Source organism: Chlorocebus sabaeus, chromosome 26 (genome assembly GCF_047675955.1).
Source record: "Chlorocebus sabaeus isolate Y175 chromosome 26, mChlSab1.0.hap1, whole genome shotgun sequence".
Lineage (NCBI taxonomy): Eukaryota > Metazoa > Chordata > Mammalia > Primates > Cercopithecidae > Chlorocebus > Chlorocebus sabaeus.
Genome location: NC_132929.1, coordinates 7547866 through 7572800, shown reverse-complemented (window position 1 = coordinate 7572800; position 24935 = coordinate 7547866). Strand labels below are relative to the sequence as shown.

Genomic DNA, 24935 nt, shown 5'->3' with positions numbered 1-24935 from the left:
AAATAAGTTTAATTGACTCATAGTTCAGCATGGTTGGGAAGTCCTTAGGAAACTTACAATCATGGTGGAAAGTGAAGGGGAAGCAAGGCACCTTCTTTACAGGACAGCAGGAAGGAGAAATACAAGCAGGGGAAATGCCAGGCACTTATAAAAACCATCAGATCTCATGAAAACTCACTCATTATCATGAGAACAGCTTGGGGGAAACCACCCCCATGATCCAATTACCTCCACCTGATCCCACCCTTGACACGTGGGGATTATGGGGATTACAATTCAGGATGACGTTTTGGGTGGAGACGCAGCCAAACCATATTAGATGGACCTTCACCTTTTAGCTCTTACAAAGGCTTTATCTATTAGTTAGGGCTGGCTAAAAGCTAAAACGAACATCCCCACAAATCTCAGCACTTTAACACAAGGCAGGTTTATTTCTTGCCATGTGCCGGCCTGGTAGGGACAACACCATCATGTAGGGACTCACATTTCTCCCATCCAGCAGTTCTACTATCCCCTGGGGTTACTGACTGTCTGCTGAATCCCCTCTAATGAGCTGAGCTGGCAAATAAGAGATAAGGGAGAAGTGGGGATGCCGTGGGAGATTGGGGCCAGGCCTGGAAATGGCTCATTCCTTCCATGCCATATTCTATTTTCATACAACTTAAGTCACATGGCCACACCTTGCTTGGCCTTGGGAGGCCAAGAAATGTGATCTAGAAACACAAAGGCAGGGGCCGTGGTCAACATCAGGCAGGGTCTCCAGCACACTTTTCTACCATAAGGTCATAAATGTATTCACCTATACTTTTCTCTGGGACACTTACAGTTTTACTTCTTCTCCATGTATATTTAATTCCTGTGGAATTTGTTGGTCAGTGATAGGATGTAGGGAATCTTGCTTTATTTTTTCCAAATGGATTTCCAACTTATTTTATAAATCGTATAATGTGGTCCTTTTCTCACAGGGTTCTCAGAAATTTGGGATTCTCTACGTGTGTCATTCTGTCAGTTAGCAATGCTTTCAGCTTCGTCGGAGATGTTTAATTTCACAAGACAGAGTTGGGAGCCAGTGCACGATTGGGTTGGCTGCTCAGTGATGTCATGGTAGCATCTTCCAGGTTCTCTTGACCCATCCCTCATGGTCACAGGCCAGCACAGCTTCTCGTATCACATCACTTCAAGGTGGGAGTGTTCTATGCATGCCCCTTTTCTTAGGAAAGCAAAACATTTGCCAAAAGTAGCCTATAAGATTTCCTATTGCATTTTGGCAGCTCATGGAAGAGAAAGAACTGGCCACATGGATACTTTTAGCTGCAGGAAAAACTGGGAAAGCAGATATCAGAATTGTCTTGATTCACTTAGCCCAATCATCAGCCCGTATATTAAGCCCACGGACTTCCTACATGGGGCCTAGCACGTTGTAGCCATGAGCAGAAGCAAAGACTGTTAGCGATAAGGAAGGGGAATGGGTATTGGATGGGAAGTTAAGGGCATCTGCCATTATCATATACCAAATTCTTTCTCTTTCCCCGCTACCCTCACACATCTCTGCATTTTCTGTTCTCCTTCACAGGTCCATGTGTCTCTGTCTGCCCTGTGTACCCATCACTTTAGTCACAATATCTTTATGTGTGAAGTGTAGGAGAACAAACATCCAACTTATTGTTTATCAAAATTGTCTTGGAATTACTGGCTTATTCTTCTAAGTTTTAAAAACTGTTTGACAGCTTCCACGAAAAATTCTGTATTGATTGCATTCAATTTATTATACACATTAGAGAGGAACTGGCATCTTAACAGTATAGTCTTCCCATCCATTTATGTAAGTTCTCTTTCTATACCTCATTAAAGGTTTATTGTTTTCTGCAAAGGAAAAAAAAATAAAGGTTTCCTTCTTTTTGTGTGTTTTTCCTAATTAACTTACAGGATATTTGGTGGGGGTTGGTTGGCTATTATGAAATAGATCTTTTTGTGTTGTTTTTAAAATTCTAACTTGGCTAATGTTGACATGTAGGAAAAGTGTTGAATTTTGGATGTTGATTTTGTTCCAGCCATTTAAAATGTTCTCATTTGATGTAATACTTAGTCATGAGTTTGTTCTAAACCTTGATGGAAACGCTTCTAAAGTTTTCATTGTTAGGTGTGATAAGTCCTAAAAAATTAGAATCAATATCATTTAATAAGTGGAAAAAAGCTTCCTTCTATTCCTGGTTTGTTTCAACTTGGTATAATGAATAATTGTGGGCTTTTTGGCATCTTTTAAGATGACCATATGGTTTTTCTCCTCAAATTTGTTAAGATAGTGTATTGGCATGAGAATCATGTTTGGCCATTAGTAACAGAGAGAAAACATGGCAGATTTAACAAGAGGGGAATTCACTTCTCTCACATATACGAGAATGAGGCATTCCAGGGTTGGTAATGGCATCTCCAGAACCCCACAGACTTATCTCCTTCCACCCTAATGACCCCCACTACCAAGCACCCAAGGTGGCTGCAGCAGCTCCAACGCTCTAATTTGTCTCTTTATGTCTTTTTCTATCTTTTGGACTCATTTGCTAATCTTTAATTTTAAGTTGTACATCTATGTTTATAAATGGTATTTGCCTTGGGTTTTTTTTCTCTATTGCCTCTTTTCTAGTTTAGACACCTGAGTCATTTTACCTTTATCTGTCAATTAGGAATACATTCAGCTACAAGTAACCAGACATTTGACTTAACTGGCTTGAAAAAATAGATACTTAGATGAGAAGTAAAATAAGAAGTCCAGGGGTGGACTGTCTACGGCTGGTGCAAGTGTTCCATGATACCATCGGAAATAGCTTCCTACTCCACCCAACTTTTGTTGGATTTTGTCCTCTTGCATTATGTTTTATACTCCCAGAATGGTGGGTGGACTTGCAGATGTTATTTCCTCACTCAAGGCAGAAAGAAGGGGAAAGGCAAAACGAGAAAGGACTATTCTATTTAAGCCTGTCTCTTTCAGGTAAGCAAGTGCTTTCCTCTAAACCCAACCAGTTGGAAACCCAACCATTTCCATCAAGCAGACTGAATCATCGCCCAGCATGGCACATGCAGATTGGTGAATCACAGGTTGGGGAATAGCTGGCTTTTACCAATTGCTATTCATCCCTGGGTGCTAACAATTTTGTCTGTCTTTTCTGAAACCGAGGGTCTCAACTGCTCCCTGATAAACCAAAATTCAGTCTGCAGTAGGTGCAAGGGTATGCAGTGGATAACATCTAAGAAGCTGGGCTAGCACTTGCCCATTGCCTTCTAGGCTCTGGATGCCAATTTTTTCTATCTTCATGTATTTTCCTAAAGCATATGTCATTCCTGTCAGTTCTCTCCTCTGAAACTCTCATCGGCCTCCCATTGGCCTCATAACATAAGTGAGCTACTCACCCTGACAGCCCCCAGGTCTGGCCCTCACCTTCACCCCCAGCCTCTTGGCCACTGGCTCTCCTGGACACACTGGGATATCTGTGCCTGGCCACCACCCATGTCGCTCATCCAGTCCGGAATGCCCTCTTTGCACTTTTCCTTAATCCTCCTCAAAAATTTAACTTATCTTCAGTTGTCTTCATCTGCCAGGCACAGAGAACTGTTCCTTTCTCATATTCCAATGGGTTTGCTTGTAAGCAATATTAGAGGATTGATTCCAATCTAGATGGAATTTTGGTTATTTTCATGTCTGCCCATCAGAATGGAGTATGAAGGTAGTTTTAGTGTTTTTAGTTTCCTTTTGTTCATTTATTCAGCATACTTATTATCTGGTATATTCCAGCTTGTGGTGATGTTAAGACAAATAAAATGTGAACCCTGTCCTCCAGGGCAGCCTTCACAGAGAGAAGGAGGAGGCAAGTAGGTTGGGGTGACAGCTCAATGCACAAGGTGTGCCCCACCATTTGTCACAATGACAATGGCAGGCCAGGAAGAGAGGCTGACCCATTAGCCTGTCTTTTCCTTGAAAAGAAGATGCCTTTACCCAGAAGAACTGATTTAATGATTGGAATCAATAGTAAAACTAGCAACCTGATTTGTAAGTTGTTTGGATTTTTTTTTAAACCCTTGTCAATGGCACATTGGTCTGATTCAGGCACGTATTTTATGCCATTGTAACAGCTAGATTTGTGAGCCTGAAGAATAAAAACATAAATCTTTCAAAGCAAAGTGGCCTTGCAAGTATTCCAATGCTGAAGATTTAGAATTGTCAGGCAAGCTCTGCTGCGCATTTTCAGGGATGAGATAATCTCTGTGACATTGAGGTTCTCTTGTAAGGTGATCTTTTCAGGGTGTGGGCACATTACACTGTTGCAAGATTGTAGTTGTCTACAAGTCAGAACAAGTGTCACCATGTTTCGTGGCCTTACAGAGTTCACTTTTGTGTTTAAGTCTTTTCTTCAAAACTATTATTATTCCTTGTGGATTCTTTAGGAATTATCTACAAACTCTCCCAAATTTAGAATGGTTGGACTTAGGATTTTCTAACTTTAGGATAGGTTTCTTGGGAGGGTTACCCCATCATAAGTCAAGGAGCATCTGGACTTATGCTTCAACCTATTTCAACTTTAAGGTGGATTTATTGGAATATTACATTCATTTTCAACTTACTATATTTTCAGCTTAAGATAAGTTTATTGGTATATAACCCCATCATAAATTGAGGAGCATTTGTAGTTTTTATGAACAGTGTGTAACCCTTTTGGGATCATAAGCCCATGACTGTAATGACAGCTGTACACTTACTGTCATAGGAAGAACCCTGGAAGAATTCTATATGCCATTGATGAGTATATCATTTCAGTGCACACAGGAGAAAACTTCAGTAGGTCCTACACTTACTGCTATTCCCAAAGATGTAAATTTTAGTAGAGACTTTTCTTCCATCTTTCCATACTGGGAGAAAACTATGAAAAGGTACAACTGAGTGAGTGTCACCTAAGGAAATGTTTTGCTTCCAATCATGCATCTGTGCACATAATATATGTCAAAGGCACCAGATGTTTTGACTTGACACCTTTTGAAGACACCCTGTTCCATTGTAAAGGGATGGTATTGTGTGATGGAATAATGGTGACTTTTGGATCAAAGTGAGTCTATGTGGGAATCTTTACTCTGCCACTGGACACTCTGGGCTTTAGTAAAATGGAACAAAACCACTGTCCCTGTGGAATTGTTGCCTGTATGAGAGTTAACGTACCCTTAAAGCACTAAGCACGATCAATGTAATTGTGGGCACTCAGCAAGTAGCATTTATTTTCCTCAGTGAAATATATAGGGGATTTAGGCCCATGGGAAGAATCTTTTTAACTCCATTCAAATAAATTTGAAAACCAGGTTAAGATGGATAAATCTCTAGGAAAATATGACATAATAAAATTAAACCATATAGAGATAGAAAGTCTGGGCAGAGCAATTTCCATAGGAAAAAATTCAAGGAAGTTGTAAAAGAGCTCCCCAAAAAAGAAGGACCAGGAACAGATTGATTTGTGGGCCAAATCTACCAACCTTCAGATATCAAATGGCCCTGGTGATACTTAGGTTAATCCAGAGCATTGAAAAGAATGTGAAACTTTCCATTTTGTTTTATGTATATGATATTAGCTATAAAACCTGACAAAGATTACACATAAAAGTAAAAACCATAGCTCAATCTGGTTTATTTATATTAATTTAAGAATTTTACAGAAAACCAAATGCCACGTGTTCTTACTTAAAAGTGGGAGCTAAACAATGAGTACACATGGACTCAAAGAAAGGAACAACAGACACTGGGACCTACCTGAGGATGGAGGGTGCGAAGAGGATGAGGATAAAAATACTACCTAGCAGGTACTATGCTTATTACTTGGGTGGCAAAATAATCTGTATACCAAACCCCCATGACATGCAGTTTACCTATATAACAAACCTGCCCATGTCCCCCGAACCTAAAGTAAAAGTGAGAGAAAAATAAACAAATATTATGGGAATCATTTTAAGAAGAGTTTTAAATAAAAATTAGCAAAACCAAATCAAAAAGCACATGAAAAGAAACATCAATGAATGATTAAAGGAGATTTATTCCAGAAACATCAGTTAGGTTCAGTATTAGGAAGCACATTAATATAATTCATCATATTAGTAGATTTTATGAAAAAAGTAGTATGAAAGTCAACATCTATCCATGATAAAACCACTCAGTAGAAGAGGTTCATGGATACCTTTTAAACATGTGTGTGTCACTACCCAACTTCAAACTATACTACAAGGCTACAGTAACCAAAACAGCATGATACTGCTACAAAAACAGACATACGGACCAATAGAACAGAATAGATATCTCAGAAATAAGACCACACATCTGCAACCATCTGATTTTTGACAAAAACAAGCAGTGGGGAAAAGATTCCCTATTTGATAAATGATGCTGGGAAAACTGGCTAGCCATATGCAGAAAATTGAAACTGGATCCCTTCCTTACACCTAATACAAAAATTAACTCAAGATGGATTAAAGATTTAAATGTAAAACCCAAAACTATAAAAACCCTAGAAGAAAATCTAGGCAATGCCATTTAGGACCAAGGCATGGGCAAAGATTTCATGACAAAAACATCAAAAGCAATTGCAATAAAAGCAAAGATTGGGATCTAATTAAACTAAAGAACTTCTGCAAAGCAAAAAAAACTATTATCAGAGTGAACAAACAACCTACAAAATGGGAGAAAATGTTTATAATCCATGCATCTGATGAAGGTGTAATATCCAGAATCTACAAGCAACAAATTTACAAGAAAGAAACAAACAACCCCATTAAAAAGTGGGCAAAGGGCGTGAACAGACACTTCTCAAAAGAAGACATTTAGGTGGCCAAAAACATATGAAATAGAGCTCAACATCACTGATCATTACAGAAATGCAAAGCAAAACCACAATGAGATACCATCTCATGCTAGTCAGAATGACAATTATTAAAAAGTCAAGAAACAACAGATGCTGGCGAGGCTGTGGAGAAATAGAAATGCGTTTACACTGTTGGTAGGAGTGTAAATTAGATCAGCCGTTGTGGAAAACAGTGTGGCGATTCCTCAAAGACCTAGAACCAGAAATACCATTTGACCCAGCAATCCCATTACTCTATACACCCAAAGGAATATAAATCATTCTGTTATAAAGATACATGCATGTGTGTGTTCGTTTCAGCGGTATTCACAATAACAAAGACATGGAATCAACCCAAATGCCCATCAGTGATAGACTGGATAAAGAAAATATGGGATCTTCATGGCAGACAGGAAGCAGGACTAGATTGCAGCTCTGACTCAGATGGACACAGCAGCATTCCGAAGCTTGCATCGTATTTCTAGCTCCAGATCTACTACAAGAACAAACCAGCAATCCTGAGAGGAGCCACAGACCCTCTGAAGGAAGCAGACTGCTCCTGCAGTACCCAGGAGACACCCCAAATACTGTGAGTGCCCCACCTATGGAAGTGGGAAAGGGAGATCCTGCTCTCCCAAACACACACCCCCAGTGGAGAAACTGAAGGTCTGTTTGCAGGAGAAGTATCCAACCTTAACTGGAGCTGAGTCAGTTTAGAGCACTGAGTGAAATATAGGGGTAGATGAAGCAGTGGGAAAGGCCCTGGGAGCTCCCTGGGTCCCCAAGCAGGCCATTCCTACCTGGCAGTACAGGAATCCTTCAGGAGGGAAGTCAGAGGAGTGGGGAAAAACACCACAGGGAAAAGGAAGTCTCCAGCTGAACTTTGTAACAATTTGAACCTGGTGGGAAGCCCCTTTGCCAGAACTCAGGGGAGGGTGCAAATCTGTTGTGCAGACTCTCCACAGGCAGGGAGTAGAACCAAGCCCTTTTCTTTTCCAGCTGGGAAGCAGGTAACCTGGGGCAGGTTCTCAACTCTGCTTGCCCACTGCCTGGAAACAGACTTGGGACTGTTAGGGGAGGCACAGTTGGAGTGAGACCAGCCCTTCGGATTGCACAGGGGCTGGGTGAGGCCTGTGACTGCTGGCTTTCCCTCACTTCCTTGACAGCCTGCATGACTCAGCAGAGGCAGTCATAATCCTCAAAGGTTCACAACTCCACTGACCTGGGAACCTCACCCTCATCCCTCACTGCAGCTGCAGCAAGACGCACCCAAGGACAGTCTGAACTAAGACACACCCAACCCTACTCCCACCTGATGGGCCTTCCCTATCCACCCTGAGCTGAAGACAAATCGCATATAATCTTGGGAGTTCTAGGACCCCACCCACCACTGGTTCTTGTCCATACTACCACAGCTGGTGCTCCCTGGAAAGTGCCACCTCCTGGCAGGTGGCCAACCAGCACAAAAATAGAATATTAAACCACCAAAGCTAAGAACCCTTGCGGAGTCCATTTGACCCCACCACCAGCTCCAGGAGAACGGGTGCTAGTGTCCACAGCTGAGAGACCCATAGATGGTTTGCATCACAGCTGAGAGACCCATAGATGGTTTACATCCTGTGCATTGTCCTGTGCGGACAATACCCAGTACCAGTCTGGAGCCGGGTAGACTTGCTGGATGGCTAGACCCAGAAGAGAGACCACAATCACTGCAGTTCAGCTCACAGGAAGCCACAATTATAGGAAAAGCAGGAGAGTGCTACATCAAGGGAACACACCATGAGACAAAAGAATCTGAACACCAGCCTTCAGCCCTAGATGTTCCCTCTGGCAGAGCCTACCCAAATGAGAAGAAACCAGAAAACCAACCCTGGTAATATGACAAAACAAGGCTCTTTAATACCCCCCAAAAAATCACACTAGTTCACCAGCAATGGATCCAAACCAAGAAGAAATCCCTGATTTACCTAAAAAATAATTCAGAAGGTTAGTTATTAAGCTAATCAGGGAGGCACCAGAGAAAGGCAAAGCCCAATGCGAGGAAATCCAAAAAAAACTGCTGTAAAGCATAAATCAAAACAAAACCTCTGTAAAGCATAAATCACACAGGATGTATAAAACAAAAAGACAAGTTAAAAAGCAAAAACAAAAAAACCAAGGTACACAGGCAACAAGTAGAACAATGAATGCAATGGTACCTCACATCTCAATAATAACATTGAATGCAAATGGCCTAAGTGCTCCACTTAAAATATGCAGAACTGCAGAATAAATAAGAACTCACCAATGAACTATCTGCTGTCTTCAGGAGACTTACCTAACACATAAGGACTCACATAAAGTAAAGATGTTGAAAAAGGCATTTCATGCAAATAGACACCAAAAGCAAGCAGCAGTAGCTATTCTTAGACAAAACAAACTTTAAAGCAACAGCAATTAAAAGAGACACAGAGGGACCGTTATATAATGGTAAAAGGCCTTGTCCAACAGGAAAATATCACAATCCTGAACATATATGCACCTAACACTGGAGCTCCCAAATTTATATGACAGTTACTAACAGACATAAGAAATGAGATAGACGGCAACACTATAATAGCGGGGGACTTCAATACTTCACTGACAGCACTAGACAGGTCATCAAGATAAAAAGTCAGAGAAACAATGGATTTAAATTGTACCTTGGAACAAATGAACTTAACAGATATATACAGAACACTTCATCCAACAACCACGGAATACACATTCTATACAACAGCACATGGAAGTTTCTCCAAGATAGACCATATGATAGGCCACAAAACGAGTCTCAATAAATTTAAGAAAATTAAAGTATATCAAGCACTCTCTCAGACCACAGTGGAATCAAACTGGAAAGCAATTCCAAAAGGAACCTTCAAAACCGTGCAAATACATGGAAATTAAATAACCTGCTCCTGAATGATCATTGGGTCAAAAGTGAAATCACGATGGAAATTTAAAAATCATTCAAACTTAACGACAAGAATGGCACAACCAATCAAACCTCTGGGACACAGCAAAGGGGATACTAATAGGAAAGTTCATAACCCTAAACACCTATCAAAAAGAGTGAAAGGGCACAAACTGACATTCTAAAGTCACACCTCAAGGAACTAGAGAAACAAGAACAAACCAAACCCAAACCCAGCAGAAGAAAGGAAACAACCAAGATCAGAGCAGAACTAAATGAAATTGAAACAACAACAACAACAAAATATATAAAAGATAAATGAAACAAAAGCTGGTTCTTTGAAAAGATAAATAAAATTGATAGACCACTAGCAAGATTAACCAAGAAAAGAAGAGAGAAAATCTAAGTAACCTCATTAAGAAACAAGCAGGAGATATTACACGACAGAAATACAAACGATGTGACACCACAGAAATGCAAAGGATTATTCAAGGCTATTGTGAACACCTTTACACACATAAACTAGAAAATCTAGAAGACATGGATAAATTCTTCAAAAAATACAATCCTCCTAGCTTAAATCAGGAAGAATTAGATACCCTGAACAGACTAATAACAAGCAGTGTGATTGAAATCTTAATTTAAAAATTACCAGCAAAAGAAATCCAGGACCAGATGGATTCACAGCAGAATTCGACACTATTCCACAAGACAGAGAAAGAAGAAAGCCTCTCTAATTCATTCTATGAAGCCAGCCTCACCCTAATACCAAAACCAGGAAAGGACATAACCAAAAAAGAAAACTACAGACTGATATCCTTGCTGAACATAGATGCTAAAATCCTTAACAAAATACTGGCTAACAGAATCCAGCAACATATCAAAAATATAATTCACCATGATCAAGTGGGTTTCGTACCAGGGATGAAGGGATGATTTAACATGTGCAAGTCAATAAATGCAGCATACCACATAAACAGAATTTAGAACAAAAATAACGTGATCATCTCAATAGATGCATAAAAAGCATTCAACGAAGTCCAGCATCGCTTTATGACTAAAACTCTCAGCAAAATTGGCATACAAGGGACATACCTCAATGTAATGAAAGCCATCTGTGACAAACCCACAGTCAACATAATACTGAATGGGAAAAGTTGAAAGCATTCCCTCTGAGAACTGGAACAAGACAAGGATGCCCACTCTCACCACTCCTCTTCAACATAGTACTGGAAGTCCTAGCCAGAGCAATAAGAAAAGAGAAATAAAGGGCATCCAAATTGGTGAAGAGGAAGTCAAACTGTCACTGTTTGCTGACAGTATGATTGTTTACCTTGAAAACCCTAAAGACTCCTCCAGAAAGCTCCTAGAACTGATGGAAGAATTCAGCGAAGTTTCTGGATACAAGATTAATGTACACAAATTGGTAACTCTTCTATATACCAGGAAAGACGAAGCAGAGAATCAAATCAATAACGCAACCTTTTTTATAACAGCTGCAAAAATAAAATAAAATACTTGGGAATATACCTAACCGAGGAGACGAAAGACCTCTACAAGGAAAACTACAGAACACTGGTGAAAGAAATCATAGATGACACAAACAAGTGGAAACACATCCCATGCTCATGGATGGGTAAAATGAATATTGTGAAAATGATCATACTGCCAAAAGCAATCTACATATTCAATGTAATCCCCATCAAAATACTACCATCATTCTTCACAGAAGTAGAAACAACAATTGTACAATTCATATGGAACCAAAAAAGAGCCTGCATAGCCAAAGCAAGATAAGCAAAAAGAACAAATCTAGAGCATCATGCTACCTGATTTCAAACTATAGTGTAAGGCCATAGTCACCAAAACAGCATGGTACTGGTATAAAAATAGGCACGTACAGTAATGGAAAACAATAGACAACCCAGAAATACACCCAAATACTTAACAGCCAACTGATCTTCGACAAAGCAAACAAAAGCATAAAGTGGGGAAAAGACACCCTTTTAAACAAACAATGCTGGGATAATTGGCTAACCACATGTAGGAGAATGAAATGGGATCCTCATCTCTCGTCTTATACAAAAATCAACTCAAGAGGGATTAATGACTTATATCTAAGACCTGAAACTATAAAAGTTCTAGAAGATAACATTGAAAAACCACGTGTAGACACTGGCTTAGGCAAGGATTTCATGAGCAAGAACTCAAAAGCAAATGCAAGAAAAACAAAGATAAATACCTGAGACTTAATTAAACTAAAGAGTTTTTGCATGACAAAAGGAACAGCCAGCAGAGTAAACAGACAACCCATAGAGAGGGAGAAAGTCTTCACAATCTGTACATTTGACAAAGGACTAATATCCAGAATCTGCAACAAACTCAAACAAATCAGTAAGAAAAAAAAAATCCCATCAAAAAGTAGGCTAAGGATATGAATAGACAGTTCTCAAAAGAGGATGTACAAATGGCCAACAAACATGTGAAAAAATGCTCAACATCTCTAATGATCAGGGAAATGCAAATCAAAACCACAATGTGATATACTACCTTACTCCTGCAAGAATGGCCATAATAAAAAAAAGTCAACAAACAGTAGATGTTGGCATGGATGTGGTGAACAGGGAACAGTTCTACACCGCTGGTGGGAATGTAAACTAGTGCAGCCACTATTTTACATTCCAGAAAAACAGTGTGGGGATTCCTTAGAGAACTAAAAATAGAACTACCATTTGATCCAGCAATCCCACTACTTGGTATCTACCCAGAGGAAAAGAAATCATTATACGAAAAAGATACTTGCACATACGTGTTTGTAGCAGCACAATTCACAATTGCAGAATCATGGAACCAACCCAAATGCCATCGATCAATGAGTGGATAAAGAAACTGTATTATATTTATACAATGGAATACTAGTCAACCATAAAAGGAAATGAATTAACATCATTTGCAGTGACCTGGATGATATTGGAGACTATTATTCTAAGTGAAGTAACTCAGGAATGGAAAACCAAACATCGTATGTTCTCACTGATATGTGGAAGCTAAGCTATGAGGACGCAAAGGCGTAAGAATGATACAGTGGACTTTGGGGATTTGGGGGGAAGGATGGGAGGGGGGCAAGGATAAAAGACTACAAACAGGGTTCTGTGTATACTGCTCAAGTGATGGGTGCACCAAAATCTCACAGATCACCACTAAAGAACTTACTCCTGTAACCAAACACCACCTGTACCCCAATAACTTTTGGAAAAATTTTTTAAAAAGTTTAAAGAAAATGTGAATATACACCATGGAATACTATGCAGCCATAAAAAGGAATGAGATCATGTCCTTTGCAGGGACATAGTTGGAACTGAAAGCCATTATCCTCAGCAAACTAACACAGGAACAGAAAACCAAACACCGCATGTTCTCACTTATAAGTGAGAGCTGAACAATGAGAACACATGGACACAGGGAGGGGAACAACACACACTGGGGCCTGTTGGGGGGATGGGGGGATGGTGAGCATCAGGATAAATAATGCATGCAGGGCTTAATACCTAGGTGATGAGTTGATAGGTGCAACAAACCACCATGGCACACCTTTACCTGTGTAACAAACCTGCACATCCTGCACATGTATCCTGGAACTTTAAATTAAATTTTTAAAACCGTGTGTGTGTGTGTGTGTGTGTGTATGTGTTTGTTTGTTTAGCCCAAGACCCAACACTCAGCATCTTTTTCAGTGTGGAAACACCAAAGTTGTTCCCACTAAAGTTAGGAGCAAAGCAAAGATGCCCATAACCTCTCATAATATGTAATATTATATTGAATGCATTAATCAAAGAATTCAGGCAGGATTGGGAAATAGAGAGATACTCCATCTCAAAAAAAAAAGTTAACACAAACTATATTTGCATTTGATATGATTGTGTATCTGGAATACTAAAAAAACTATGGAAAATTGCTATAAATTGTAAGAATTTAGTAAAATAGCAAGATATAAATTTAGCACAGAGAAATCAATAACTTTGATTTGAGCAGGAGAAATGGAAAGAGTAACTGTGTAATATGCTGTCATTCCTGATTTTACTAAGAACTAGGATTCGGTGAGGGAAGGAGGTTCATCTGTCAAAGAGAGTAGGTTAAGTAAAAACTCTGAAGTCTTCTATTTGAATTGGAAATATTAGAATAAACTCAAAATTTAGTCTTTATTAAACATATTTCTTAGCTCTCCAAGAAGTCCTGTAAACAATGACTAAACCACTAGTTATGGGTACACCAAGCACCCAGATTGTGGTCTTGAAAAACCATTCTCAATAAAGAAGACTCATAGTTCTTCGGAGAAATGTCGAATTCTAGATCTGGAACAGTAAATGTAGAAAAGGGACCTGAAACATTTTATCACCCAAGATATATAGAAAAGACTCTGTCAGCTGTGCTAGTGTCAAGGGAACTTGATTCAGAACTTAAGCATCAATAAAGACAACAACTGCTCTATATTGGACAGATCAAAATGCATAAAATATGTTTAAATCGAGGAATGCAAAATATTTCAAAAAAAGAAGTAACAAATTGATCCCATTGAAGGAAGCTAGTGAACCAACTTGTCCAAGTAAAATGATGAATTAAAAGGTCATAAATAAAGCATCCATCTTGCCTTTTCTATTAGATATCTACCACTGGGTGACCAAATAGTAGATTAGTAGAAGTTTCCCTTTAAGAATTCCAGCTAATAAATAAAGAATGAATGAAAGAATTGTACTGCCAGTATATGCAACCCCTCTTGAATTGCTGGGTCTAGGCGGTGATCATCAGTGGCTGCTACCATCGCAGGCAGAGACAGATACTCAGTGCCTACTGATGGAAGAAGACAGCACCAAAATGTGCCCCAAATTGAACCTGAATCTGATTAAGTCTTATATCCCAGTGCTGATTTACATGAAATAGGACAGAGGAGCACAGGACATGGCACCAGAGGAGCAATCAGTAAAAGCCAGATGATAGAAAACTCTAGAGAAAAATATATACATCAGATTTTTCAACAGAGGAAAAAAGAAGGAGACAAAATCTGTAGATTAAAAAAGACGTATCAACCAATTACACTTGAATTCTGATTCAAGTAAGATGAACAACAAACTGAAAAACTAAATATGTGAACTTATAACGTTTGATATCATTGGAAATTTGCACACTGGAAATTTGCACAATGGATATTCTTCATTAAATGAAGAATTATTGTTAATTTTTAAGTGGGATTATGGTACTGTGGTTATGTTTTAAAGGGTCTTTTAGAGAGAGAGAGATGGAAGTAGTTGTGGATGAAATAATGTGTTATCTGGAATTTGCTTCAAAATGATGTGAGCAGTGGAAGGGTTGGAGATAGACAAGGAGCATGGTTGGCTAAGAGTTGATAATTGTCATGCCTGAGGGATGGGTGCATTGGCTTTAATATACTTTTCTGTCTACTTTTATGCATATTTAAATATTTATTGGAAAAATATTTTTAAAATATATACCATCACTTAATTCTGTGTTCTCCTTGTTAGCCTAAAAGTCTAAGCTCAAGAGTAGACAGACTGGGATGTTGAGGTGCCATTTACAATTTCTAGTGCCCCACTTTCTCCTGTCATTTAAACTACTGTTTAACTCGTATTAAGAACCATTGAAGAATTTGATATGTCATTGATGAGTATATCATTTCAATGCATGTAAGACAAAACTCCAGTAGATCCTACACTTACTGCTAATCCCAAAGGTATACATTTTAGTAGCGACTTTTCTTCCATCTTTCCATGCTAGGAGAAAATTGTGAAAAAGTACAGTTGAGTGAGTGTCAGCTAAGGAAATGTTTTGCTTCCAGTCATGGATTTATGCACATATTTTATTTTAAAGGCACCAGATGCTCTGAGAGCCGGCACAAGGCCCAGTCATGGCCCCTGAACAGAAGGCATGTCTCCCTCCCATTGAGCCCATTGGGTGTCCAGCCCAGGGCACCTGCTGGACAAGTGAAATGGGCTCAGTGCCCACACGTGTGCCTTCTTCGAGCCCCAGGTGCAGGTGGTGGGCCCCAGCACTGCCCGCTGCTGCTGCTGGAGGCTTCCTCGGCGCCCACCAGACAATGCGTTTGAGAGTATCAGCTTCACCAAGGGGAAAACTAAAGAGTGAAATGATCCCGCAACAATGTGAAGAACTTCAGTGTGCCCCACAGACTTTCCCATAGCCTCTTCTGTTTGATTTTCACACAGCCCGATCTGTCGCTGTCTGGCCAAACCTCTCTTCTTATTCCTCAGTAAGAAGCACCTCCCCTCTCCTCACCCAGGACTTTTTACATTGAATTTCCTGGAGAAATTGCTTCACACAGTCCAAATTGCTCTTAGACTCATCTTTATCTCTAGCTTGCATTGTGGAGGTTATATAAGTAATATATGTGGCCAAGCTTTGGAAAGGATGATGTGCTCTGTGCATTGAAATGTTTGGCAGAGCCAAACTTCCCAGAACTCGTGCCCCCGCACTGAAAGACACCGGGCTTTCTTACCTTTCATCTGAACCATGCAAATGCTCTGGAAGATGTGTTTCCCTAACGTGGCATCCACTGAAGCCTTTTTCCCCTAGTGCACCAGACTTGCCCAAGGTCACAATGGCATCTGGCAAAGGACGAGCCACACATGCAGGCTCGTAGAGTGTTGACATCTGAGTTGAGACGGCCAATTCGTTTCACCAGGGAAGCCCAGGCATCTGATCTCCTCACCAGGGTGGGCTTCCTCGCCAGGCCAGACAGGATGAACGCATGCCTGACCTTTTTTCATATTTAACCATTCACCCGCTTAACAGGGATGTATAAATGTACGGGTAGTCAAGGGCGGATTCTCAGTACCGGAACAGTACATTTGCCTATTGTTTTAATCTATGTCAATGGTAATAATAGTAATAGTGCGGTTCTTTCAGTGTCATCTCATCTCACTGTATCCTTACTGCAATTCTAAAGAGGCAGAGTTGTTCTCACCCTCATTGCTCAGATGTGACAACCAAGGCTTCAAGAAGTGAAGTGGCCTTTCCAGGGTTGCAGGGGCTTTGCACCCAGCCAGGCCATCAGCTCCCAAGCCTGCACTCGACCCCAGATCTGTTCATCCACCCCTCTGTTCCCTTATCCCTGTGTTCAGTGTGCTGTATCATCAAACAGACCTGATGAAAGCAAGCTCCCGCTCCCCACTCACTTGTGTGCCCCTGCCCGTGGCCCTCACTGGCCCTCTCTGAAGTCAGTCTCTCTGGCTGTGATGGGTGTTCACTTGGCTGCCTCCGAACCACCTGCCTCCCAAGCAGCAGCTCTGAGCTCATGCCCGGGCCCGGCAACCCTGTGGAGCCAGGGGCAAAGGAAGAATAGTCATGCTGACCTTGCCTTCATTTAAAAGGCTGATATTTTGTTCATCAAGGATATTTTTGCACTAAATTTTTTTTTTGCAAATATAGCACTAAAATGTTGTTTATGTTGATTCCTGAGTGTTTTTGCATCCCCTTAGATTCTACAGCAGTGGCAGGTGCCGCCTCGCCTCACCTTAGTTTTGGCCCTGGTGTGTGCCAGGCACTGTGACCAGGAGGATAGAAAGGAGGATGAAGTAGATCCCAGCTCTCAGGCAGCTGGTCCTCTGTTGAGAGAGATTTTAAAGGCATTCACTACCCTGTTCGCTGCCCTAGGAGTGAAGAGTAACCTCCAGGCATTCATTCACCCATAGTCTTCCTGTACCTGTCCCCAGGGTTCAGACCACAAGCCTCTGCCACCATCTCCCAGTGTTCATTCTCCATCTACCCATTTTATTGCCTTTCAGTGTCCAGTTATGACATCTGCAGACAAATATAATATAGCAATGTTTTATTTGAGCTTCACTGAAACAGAAATTTGTTTGTTTGTTTATTTATTTGTTTATTGGAGATGGAATTTCACTCTTGTTGCCCAGGCTGGAGTGCAATGGCGCGATCTCAGCTCACTGTAACCTCTGCCTCTCGGGTTCAAGCAATTCTCCTACCTCAGCCTCCCAAGTAGCTGAGATTATAGGCACCTGCCACCATACCTGGCTTTTTTTTTTTTTTTTTTTTTTTTTTAATTTGTAGAGACAGGGTTTCACCATGTTGGCCAGACTGCCCTCAAACTCCAGACCTAAAGTGATCCACCAGCCTCGGCCTCCCAAAGTGCTGGGATTACAAATGTAAGCCACCATACCTGGGCAAAACAGAAGTTAATGAAAAGTGTATCCTGAGGCAGTTTGGGTCTTTATCCTGCTACACCTCTGTCTTGCAATTTTGCTCTCTCTGGTTGGACCAGTTCCTCCACTAAGTGTCTTCCAAATCCAGCAGTTGGTCTTTGAGACCCGTGTGTGTGTGTCTGTATCTCTCTGCTTACTGGGGAGGCTCAGGGGGCTCGTAGTTCCCACACAGTCCCTGCAGTCATGACCGGAACAGATTAGCAGCTCCATGAAGGTTGCTTAAGTGAGAAATGAACACTGCAACCTCGGATACGGGAAGGAAGACGGAATTGAAGGCAGGAGCCCCCACCAGTTTAACCCTCTGTGATTCTAAGCCAAGGCACTAGAGGTAGGCCCCTTATTCCTGCCTTCAGCAAGCTGGTGGCAGCAGTTTTCTTGCTCAGTGGAGACTTGGGAAGGCAAGGGTGGTCTCAGGGTCCCTGTTGAGAGTTCATTCAGCGGCTCATGATTAATGTTTGTTGAGCATGTACTATGGGCCAGTACATTTTGTGCATGAATTCCTTAAAATTTCATAATAACTGTGAGATACTATTATTATTCTAATTGTATTGATGAGGAAACTGAGGCACGGAGAGGTGATATAACATGCCTAAGGTCACACAAAGTATGTGAACCATTTTGGCCCCAGGGACTGATTCCAGGGCCAACCCTCTTCCCCACATGGCACTGCCCCTCCTAAGGCAGAGTCACCAGGCATTGACGGGATACATCACTTTTTCCAGGGCGGCTGATGAGACCTTCAGAGACGTTCTGTCTCAGGGCTAGGGTGCATGGAGGAGAGCAGGAACGCACGGCCAGGGCACGGCCACCCAGAGCCTCAGGCTGTTCGAAGCGGCTGAGTGAGTGCTTTAGACCACACAGGGTAGGTTGAGAGGCACCGTGCATGCTTGGGAGGATGGCCCAGGTAACTGGGGGCCAGTGTCCCCACCAGCCCAGCCCCTCCCATATCATCAAGGGACATGAATGTGAGGATGTGGTGATGGTGGCAGTGTGAGATTTAACAAATACATCTGGAAGGCCAGGTGCGGTGGCTCCCACCTGTAATCCCAGCACTCTGGGAGGCCAAGGTGGGCAGATCACGAGGTCAGGAGATCAAGACCATTCTGGCTAACATGGTGAAACCCTGTCTCTACTAAAGATACAAAAAAAAAAAAAAATTAGCCGGGTGTGGTGGTGCATGCCTGTAGTCCCAGCTACTCGGGAGGCTGAGACTGGAGAATGGCATGAACCTGGGAGGCAGAGCTTGCAGTGAGCCGAGATCGTGCCACTGCACTCCAGCCTGGGCAACAGAGTGAGACTCCATCTCAAAAAGAAAAGAAGAAGAAGAAATAAATCTGGAAGCAAGATAAACACGGTAGCTTTTTACCACACAAAACATTCATTTTAAGTCTACACTTTAATCTATGTTTGCATTAAGGACATGATACAGAGGAGGAGATATGGACATAATTTTAACTGCCATGCTGGTGAAAGCTCATGAAGTTCACAGTACAGCAACCTGGCATAAGTATGAATGGGCTGAGATTACACCATTCACTGCCGCCGAAAGGTGGGGCAACCCAAGTGTCCATAGATGAATCAACTGATATGTAAAATGTGATCTATACATACAGTGGAATATTAGTCTACCTTAAAAAGGAAGAAGATTCTGGCACATGCTGACAGCATGCAGCAACGTTGAGGACAGTGTGCTAAGAAGAATAAACGAACCACAAAGGACAAATCCCATATGATCCCATTCACGTAAGGTACCCAGAGTAGTCAGATTCACAGAGACAGAAAGTAGAATGGTGGTGGCCGGGGCCTGTGGGAAGAGACGAATGCAGAGTTAGTATTTCATGTGTACAGAGTTTCAGTTTGGGAAGATGAGAAAGTTCTAGAGTTGGATGGAGGTGATGGTTGCTCAACGGTGTAAAAGTACTTAATGCCACTGAACCTTACACTTAAGAATGGTTAAAATGGTAAATTTCATATTATGTATATTTCACCACATAACTGAGGTTGAATGTACTGGTGTGGTATGTGCTAATAAAGTTTAAAACAGCTCTGTAGGCTGGGCGCGGTGGCTCATGTCTGTAATCCCAGCACTTTGGGAGGCCGAGGCGGGTGGATCACAAGGTCAGGGGATGGAGACCAACCTGGCTAACATGGTGAAACCCTGTCTCTACTAAAGATACTAAAAACTAGCCGGGCGTGGTGACAGGCACCTGTAGTCCCAGCTACTTGGGAGGCTGAGGCAGGAGAATGGCGTGAACCTGGGAGGCGGAACTTGCAGTGAGCCGAGATCTCACCACTGCGCTCCAGCCCCTGCGACAGACAGAGCAAGACTCCGTCTCAAAAATAAAAAAAAAAGAAAAATACAGCTCTGTGCTGTGCAAGTGATCCTCACTGAAATAGAAGTGCTTGCTAAAACGAGGGAAGCTGAGACAGCCCCCAGCCAGGCCCAGGCATGGGAGATGCTGGTCAGCTGGCCAGCAGGGACCTGTAGGGCCCAGGAAGACAGAGTACATGCCTCAGGCGATTGGCCAAGGCCAAGATCCAGCCTCCTGTGACAAAAAGAAAAAGCCAAGCCTTCGGTCTCAGTCTGAGGGTAAGGAGATCACATGCTCTTGTTTTCTGATCTGTCCCCCAGGTGGCAGTGACAAAAGAAGAGACTCTCCCAGCCGAAGCCCCGGTGCATGGAGAGAAGGAAGAAATCGATTTCCTAATTGGTACCATATACATCAGGTCAAATAATTTTCTTATTTTCTAGCCGCATCAACTAAAAATTATACCCAGTAGGAGCTGTGTGCAAGATGGGGTGGTCACAATGAATGTCCCTGAGGGTATGGACCTCCCTGCCTGAGACCCTCAGTCCTCAGGGTCTTGCACATTAGGTGAGCTCATTTCCTGCATTCCTGCAGAAAAACAGGAGTGCTCAGAGAAATGAAGCCCATGTCACAGCTGGATAAGGGCAGGGCCAGGGTCATAGCCTGGCTCTAAAGCATGGGCCACTGACACAGGACCTACCCCACCAAGCAGCACCCATCCCAGTGGGTTACTGTGAAAGAAAGAACAGAGGACAGTCATCAATAGTATGGGATTCAAACTCACCCCCACAATCTGTAAAATTAATTACATGCTTACTAGCATAAAATTCTCCATTGCCTGTAATGGAGTCTGCAAACTTTTTCCGTAAAGTTCCAGGCAGTAAATCTTTTCAGTTTTGTGGGCCTCAGGGTCTCTGTTTTAACTCCTCAACTCAGCTGGGTGCAAAAGCAGCCACAGGCAATATGCAAATGAGTGGGTATGGCTGTATTCCCATAAAACTTCATTTACAAAAATGGGTGGCATACCACAGGTGGCCCATGGTCCATAACTTGCGGACGTTTTATCTACACAAACACAAGGATGCATTTGTACTCCATCAGCAAAGACTGAGCACCCACTGGGGACCCCAGCACCTCTGACTCGTGTAAGTCTCTCTCACTTGCAATGTGACAGTTGCTTGGGTCAAGCTGCTGCACATCCATTCTCTTTCTCTGGCTGGGATCATACTGCCTGGGAAATCTGACATTCTTCAGAATGTTGTTGGATTGATGGCAGCTCTTAAAGAGATGGCAGATAGTTTAGTAGCCATCTTCAGCAAGTGTGGTATTTCAGTCAACTGTGGATTAACCTGGAGTCTTTTCTACTAGCCAAGTAAGGGGTGAGGGCTGAAGGGGTAGGATGGCACACTGGTAAAGGCATAATTGGAATAGAGTGGGTAACATTCATCACATTGTGAAAGTATTACAAGTCTATACAGTTCGGAAGAGGATTAGAAATCTAGCAACTCCAATTGAATTTTTCTAGGTATATTTAGGTGTTTGAAATTTTAAAATAATCTAGTCTTTTTTTTCCCCATCAGTTATTGGAATTAATAAAATGTAAGGTCAGGAGCACTGGAAATAGTGATGACCCCTTGCCTTAGTCTATCTGGGGTGCTATGTCAAAATACAATAGCTTGGGAGGCTTATGAACAATAGAAACGTATTCCACACAGTACTAAAGGCTGGGAAGTCTAAGATCGGGGAACCAGCGGATTTGGTGTCTAGTGAGGGCCCATTTCCTGCTTCATAGATGGCACTGTCTCCATCACCTTGGAGATGAGATATCAACATACGAGTTTTAGGAGGAAACACAAACATTGGGCTCATAATGCGCGTTCTCTCACATGGCGTGTACAGAGGGATGACATTTTAGTTCCAATTCTATAATATAATGTCTTGCATGAAGAGCCAGGCAGTTGGACCAAACCAGTTCAGAAAAATAGGACAGCAGGTGGAAATGGCTCCTGTTCTCTCCCTCAGGTCCCTGCATGTAGTTGTCACTTGCAGCTCCATTTCCATCACGTGGTAAAATGCCTTTTCTCTTCTTTCCTGCAGATGGATGGTTTCTAGTGTGCTTCCAAACCCCACCTCGGCTGAGTGTTGGGCAGCACTTCTACATGATCCTATGACTCTTGATATGGACGCAGTCCTGTCAGACTTTGTTCGGTCCACAGGGGCAGAACCTGGTCTGGCCAGAGACCTGCTGGAAGGTAAGCCCACCTCCTGTCCCCCCATACCACCATTCTGGGCATAACCAGCTTCCAAACAAGAAGATTTCCAATACCTGATAACAGTGGTACTTGGACAGTATTTGGACTCTCAAAAGTGAAAGTGTTGGTGATAAAATTATTTTTGTTATTTTTATTTGGCTTATGAAATAGATCACCCAACTCTTGACAGTAAAGTTGCCGTGAAGCACTAATTGGGCTTTGCCTTGTGTCACATCTTACTGATGTTGAGTCAAAATTTATCAATGATTATTATATTGAAGAAAATATATTCAATGGAGCAGAAATACAAAACATTCAAGAAAATACTTTTATGGGAGGCCTTAGTTTCATATCTCTGTGTTAGCTGAGACAAAAGTACTCTAGGCCAGAGTTTTTGGTGGAAAAAGCACCTACTATCCAGTAAAGTCACTGGGAGTAATTCACAAGCAAGAAGACAGCCTTCATCCTCCAGCTTTTCACATAGATATCATTTGCTGTGTAAGAAATGTGCACCCTCCGTATGTGTGATGTTTTCAGATATTTATTCAGCTACAACCATAGTGAAGTAAAATGAAAGCTTAGTTTCTGTGTCACTAAAATGGATTTACTTTTTTTTTTTTTTTTTGGATGGTGGCAGTGGTATGCCACTGGTAGGAAGGACCAGTCACAACTTCTCAGGACAGTCAGCTGTGTGAGAGGACAGAACTTTGTAGTGTTTAGTCTTTACTTCAAATGTATAAACTGCAATTTGTGGAGTTAGTAAATACTTGGTCAAGAATTGTAAGTCACAATGATTCTTTAAGTCACTTAGGGAAAATAAGAATTATTGTACATTTGCAGAAGTGGAGAGAACTATTCCATCATATTGAAAATTAAGAACCACCTACTGGAGGATTATCAGAAAATGGCAATGGCAAAAACATAGTTTTTAAATTTTCCCCAACCTCTTAGAATTTCAAACCAACTCCAAGTTTAGAATAAAATATGCTTAGAGTTTTTGTGATCTATGGAAATCACAATATGATTCTCCCTTCCTGCTATTTATATTATATAATGTCTCCCTGTCAGTTTCCATTATTTTTGTTAAGTGGGCAGCAGAGTGGAGAAACAGGCTTGGAATAAGGTCGGCAGTGAAATCTGAGTTCGAGTTTAGATTCAGCCACTTATCAACTATGAGATATAGGACAAATTATTTTACTTCCCTTACCCTCAGATTTTTTCTTCGTTGAACTTAACCCATCTTATGAGGTGACTGTGAATATTAGAAGTTGTGATATAAAATGTGTGGTAAAGAAGCAGCATGTAACAGATGCTCAAAAAAGTATTTTCGTAAGAACACGCTTGTGGTGGCCATTATTGTAATTAGTACTAAAATCAGTATTAATGTCTAGACAGTCTTAAATACGAAGCAAGAGATGTCATCTCTTTTCTTTATTTTTTTTACTTATATTCTTCACATTAAGATACAGAAAAATTAAGTTTTTTGTGTCTAGTTCTATGAACTTTAACACATGTATGGATTTGTGTTATTACTACCACTTTCGGGACACAGAAGCACTTCATCATCTCCAGATTCTCTGTCCTGATATCTTTTATAATCAGACCCTCTCCTACCCCAACCATTGGCAACTTGTGCTCTCTTTTCTATCACTGGTTTTGTCTCTTTGCAAGAATGTCAGATAAATGTCCTACAGAGCCTAATCTTTGAAACTGGCTCCTTTTCATGCAGTGGGATTATTTCGAGACTCATCAAGTCATGTGTCAGTAGCTGGTTCCTTTTTGTTGCTGAGTAGTATTCCATTCTGTAGGTACATCACAATATATTTATCCACTCATCTGTCCAGGGGCATTTCAGTTGTTATCCATTTTTGGCAGTTATGACTAGAGCTTCTAGAAACATTTAAGAACAGGATTTTGTGAATATGGTTTTAATTTTTATTTCTTTTTTTTTTTTTTTTTTTGTGACACGCAGTCTCGCTCTGTAGCCCAGGCTGGAGTGCAATGGCGCCATCTCAGCTCATTGCAACCTCCGCCTCCCAGGTCCCAGTTCAAGCAATTCTCCTGCCTTAGCCTCCTGAGTAGCTGGGATTACAGCTGTGGACCACCATGCCCAGCTAATTTTTGTATTTTTAGTAGAGCCGGGGTTTCACCATATTGGCCAGGCTGGTCTTGAACTCCTAACCTCGTGATCTGCCTGTCTCAGCCTCCCAAAGTGCTGGGATTGTAGGTGTGAACCACCGTGCCTGGCCTAGTTGTAATTTTTCTAGGCTAAACACATATTATCCTTGTAAGAAACTGCCAACCTGTTTTCCAGAATGCTGCACCAT

General features: G+C 41.5%; 1 protein-coding gene across 1 annotated transcript in view; it reads left to right on the top strand.

The window, feature by feature from the left end:
- Nucleotides 1-24935, top strand: part of OTUD7A (OTU deubiquitinase 7A) — a 382132-nt gene that overhangs the window by 197987 nt on the left and 159210 nt on the right. The window contains exons 3-4 of the mRNA XM_008017189.3: nt 20680-20774; nt 22454-22608. Coding sequence (XP_008015380.3) covers nt 22458-22608 — 151 coding nt within the window. The 5' untranslated portion in view covers nt 20680-20774; nt 22454-22457. The remainder of the gene's footprint in view (nt 1-20679; nt 20775-22453; nt 22609-24935) is intronic.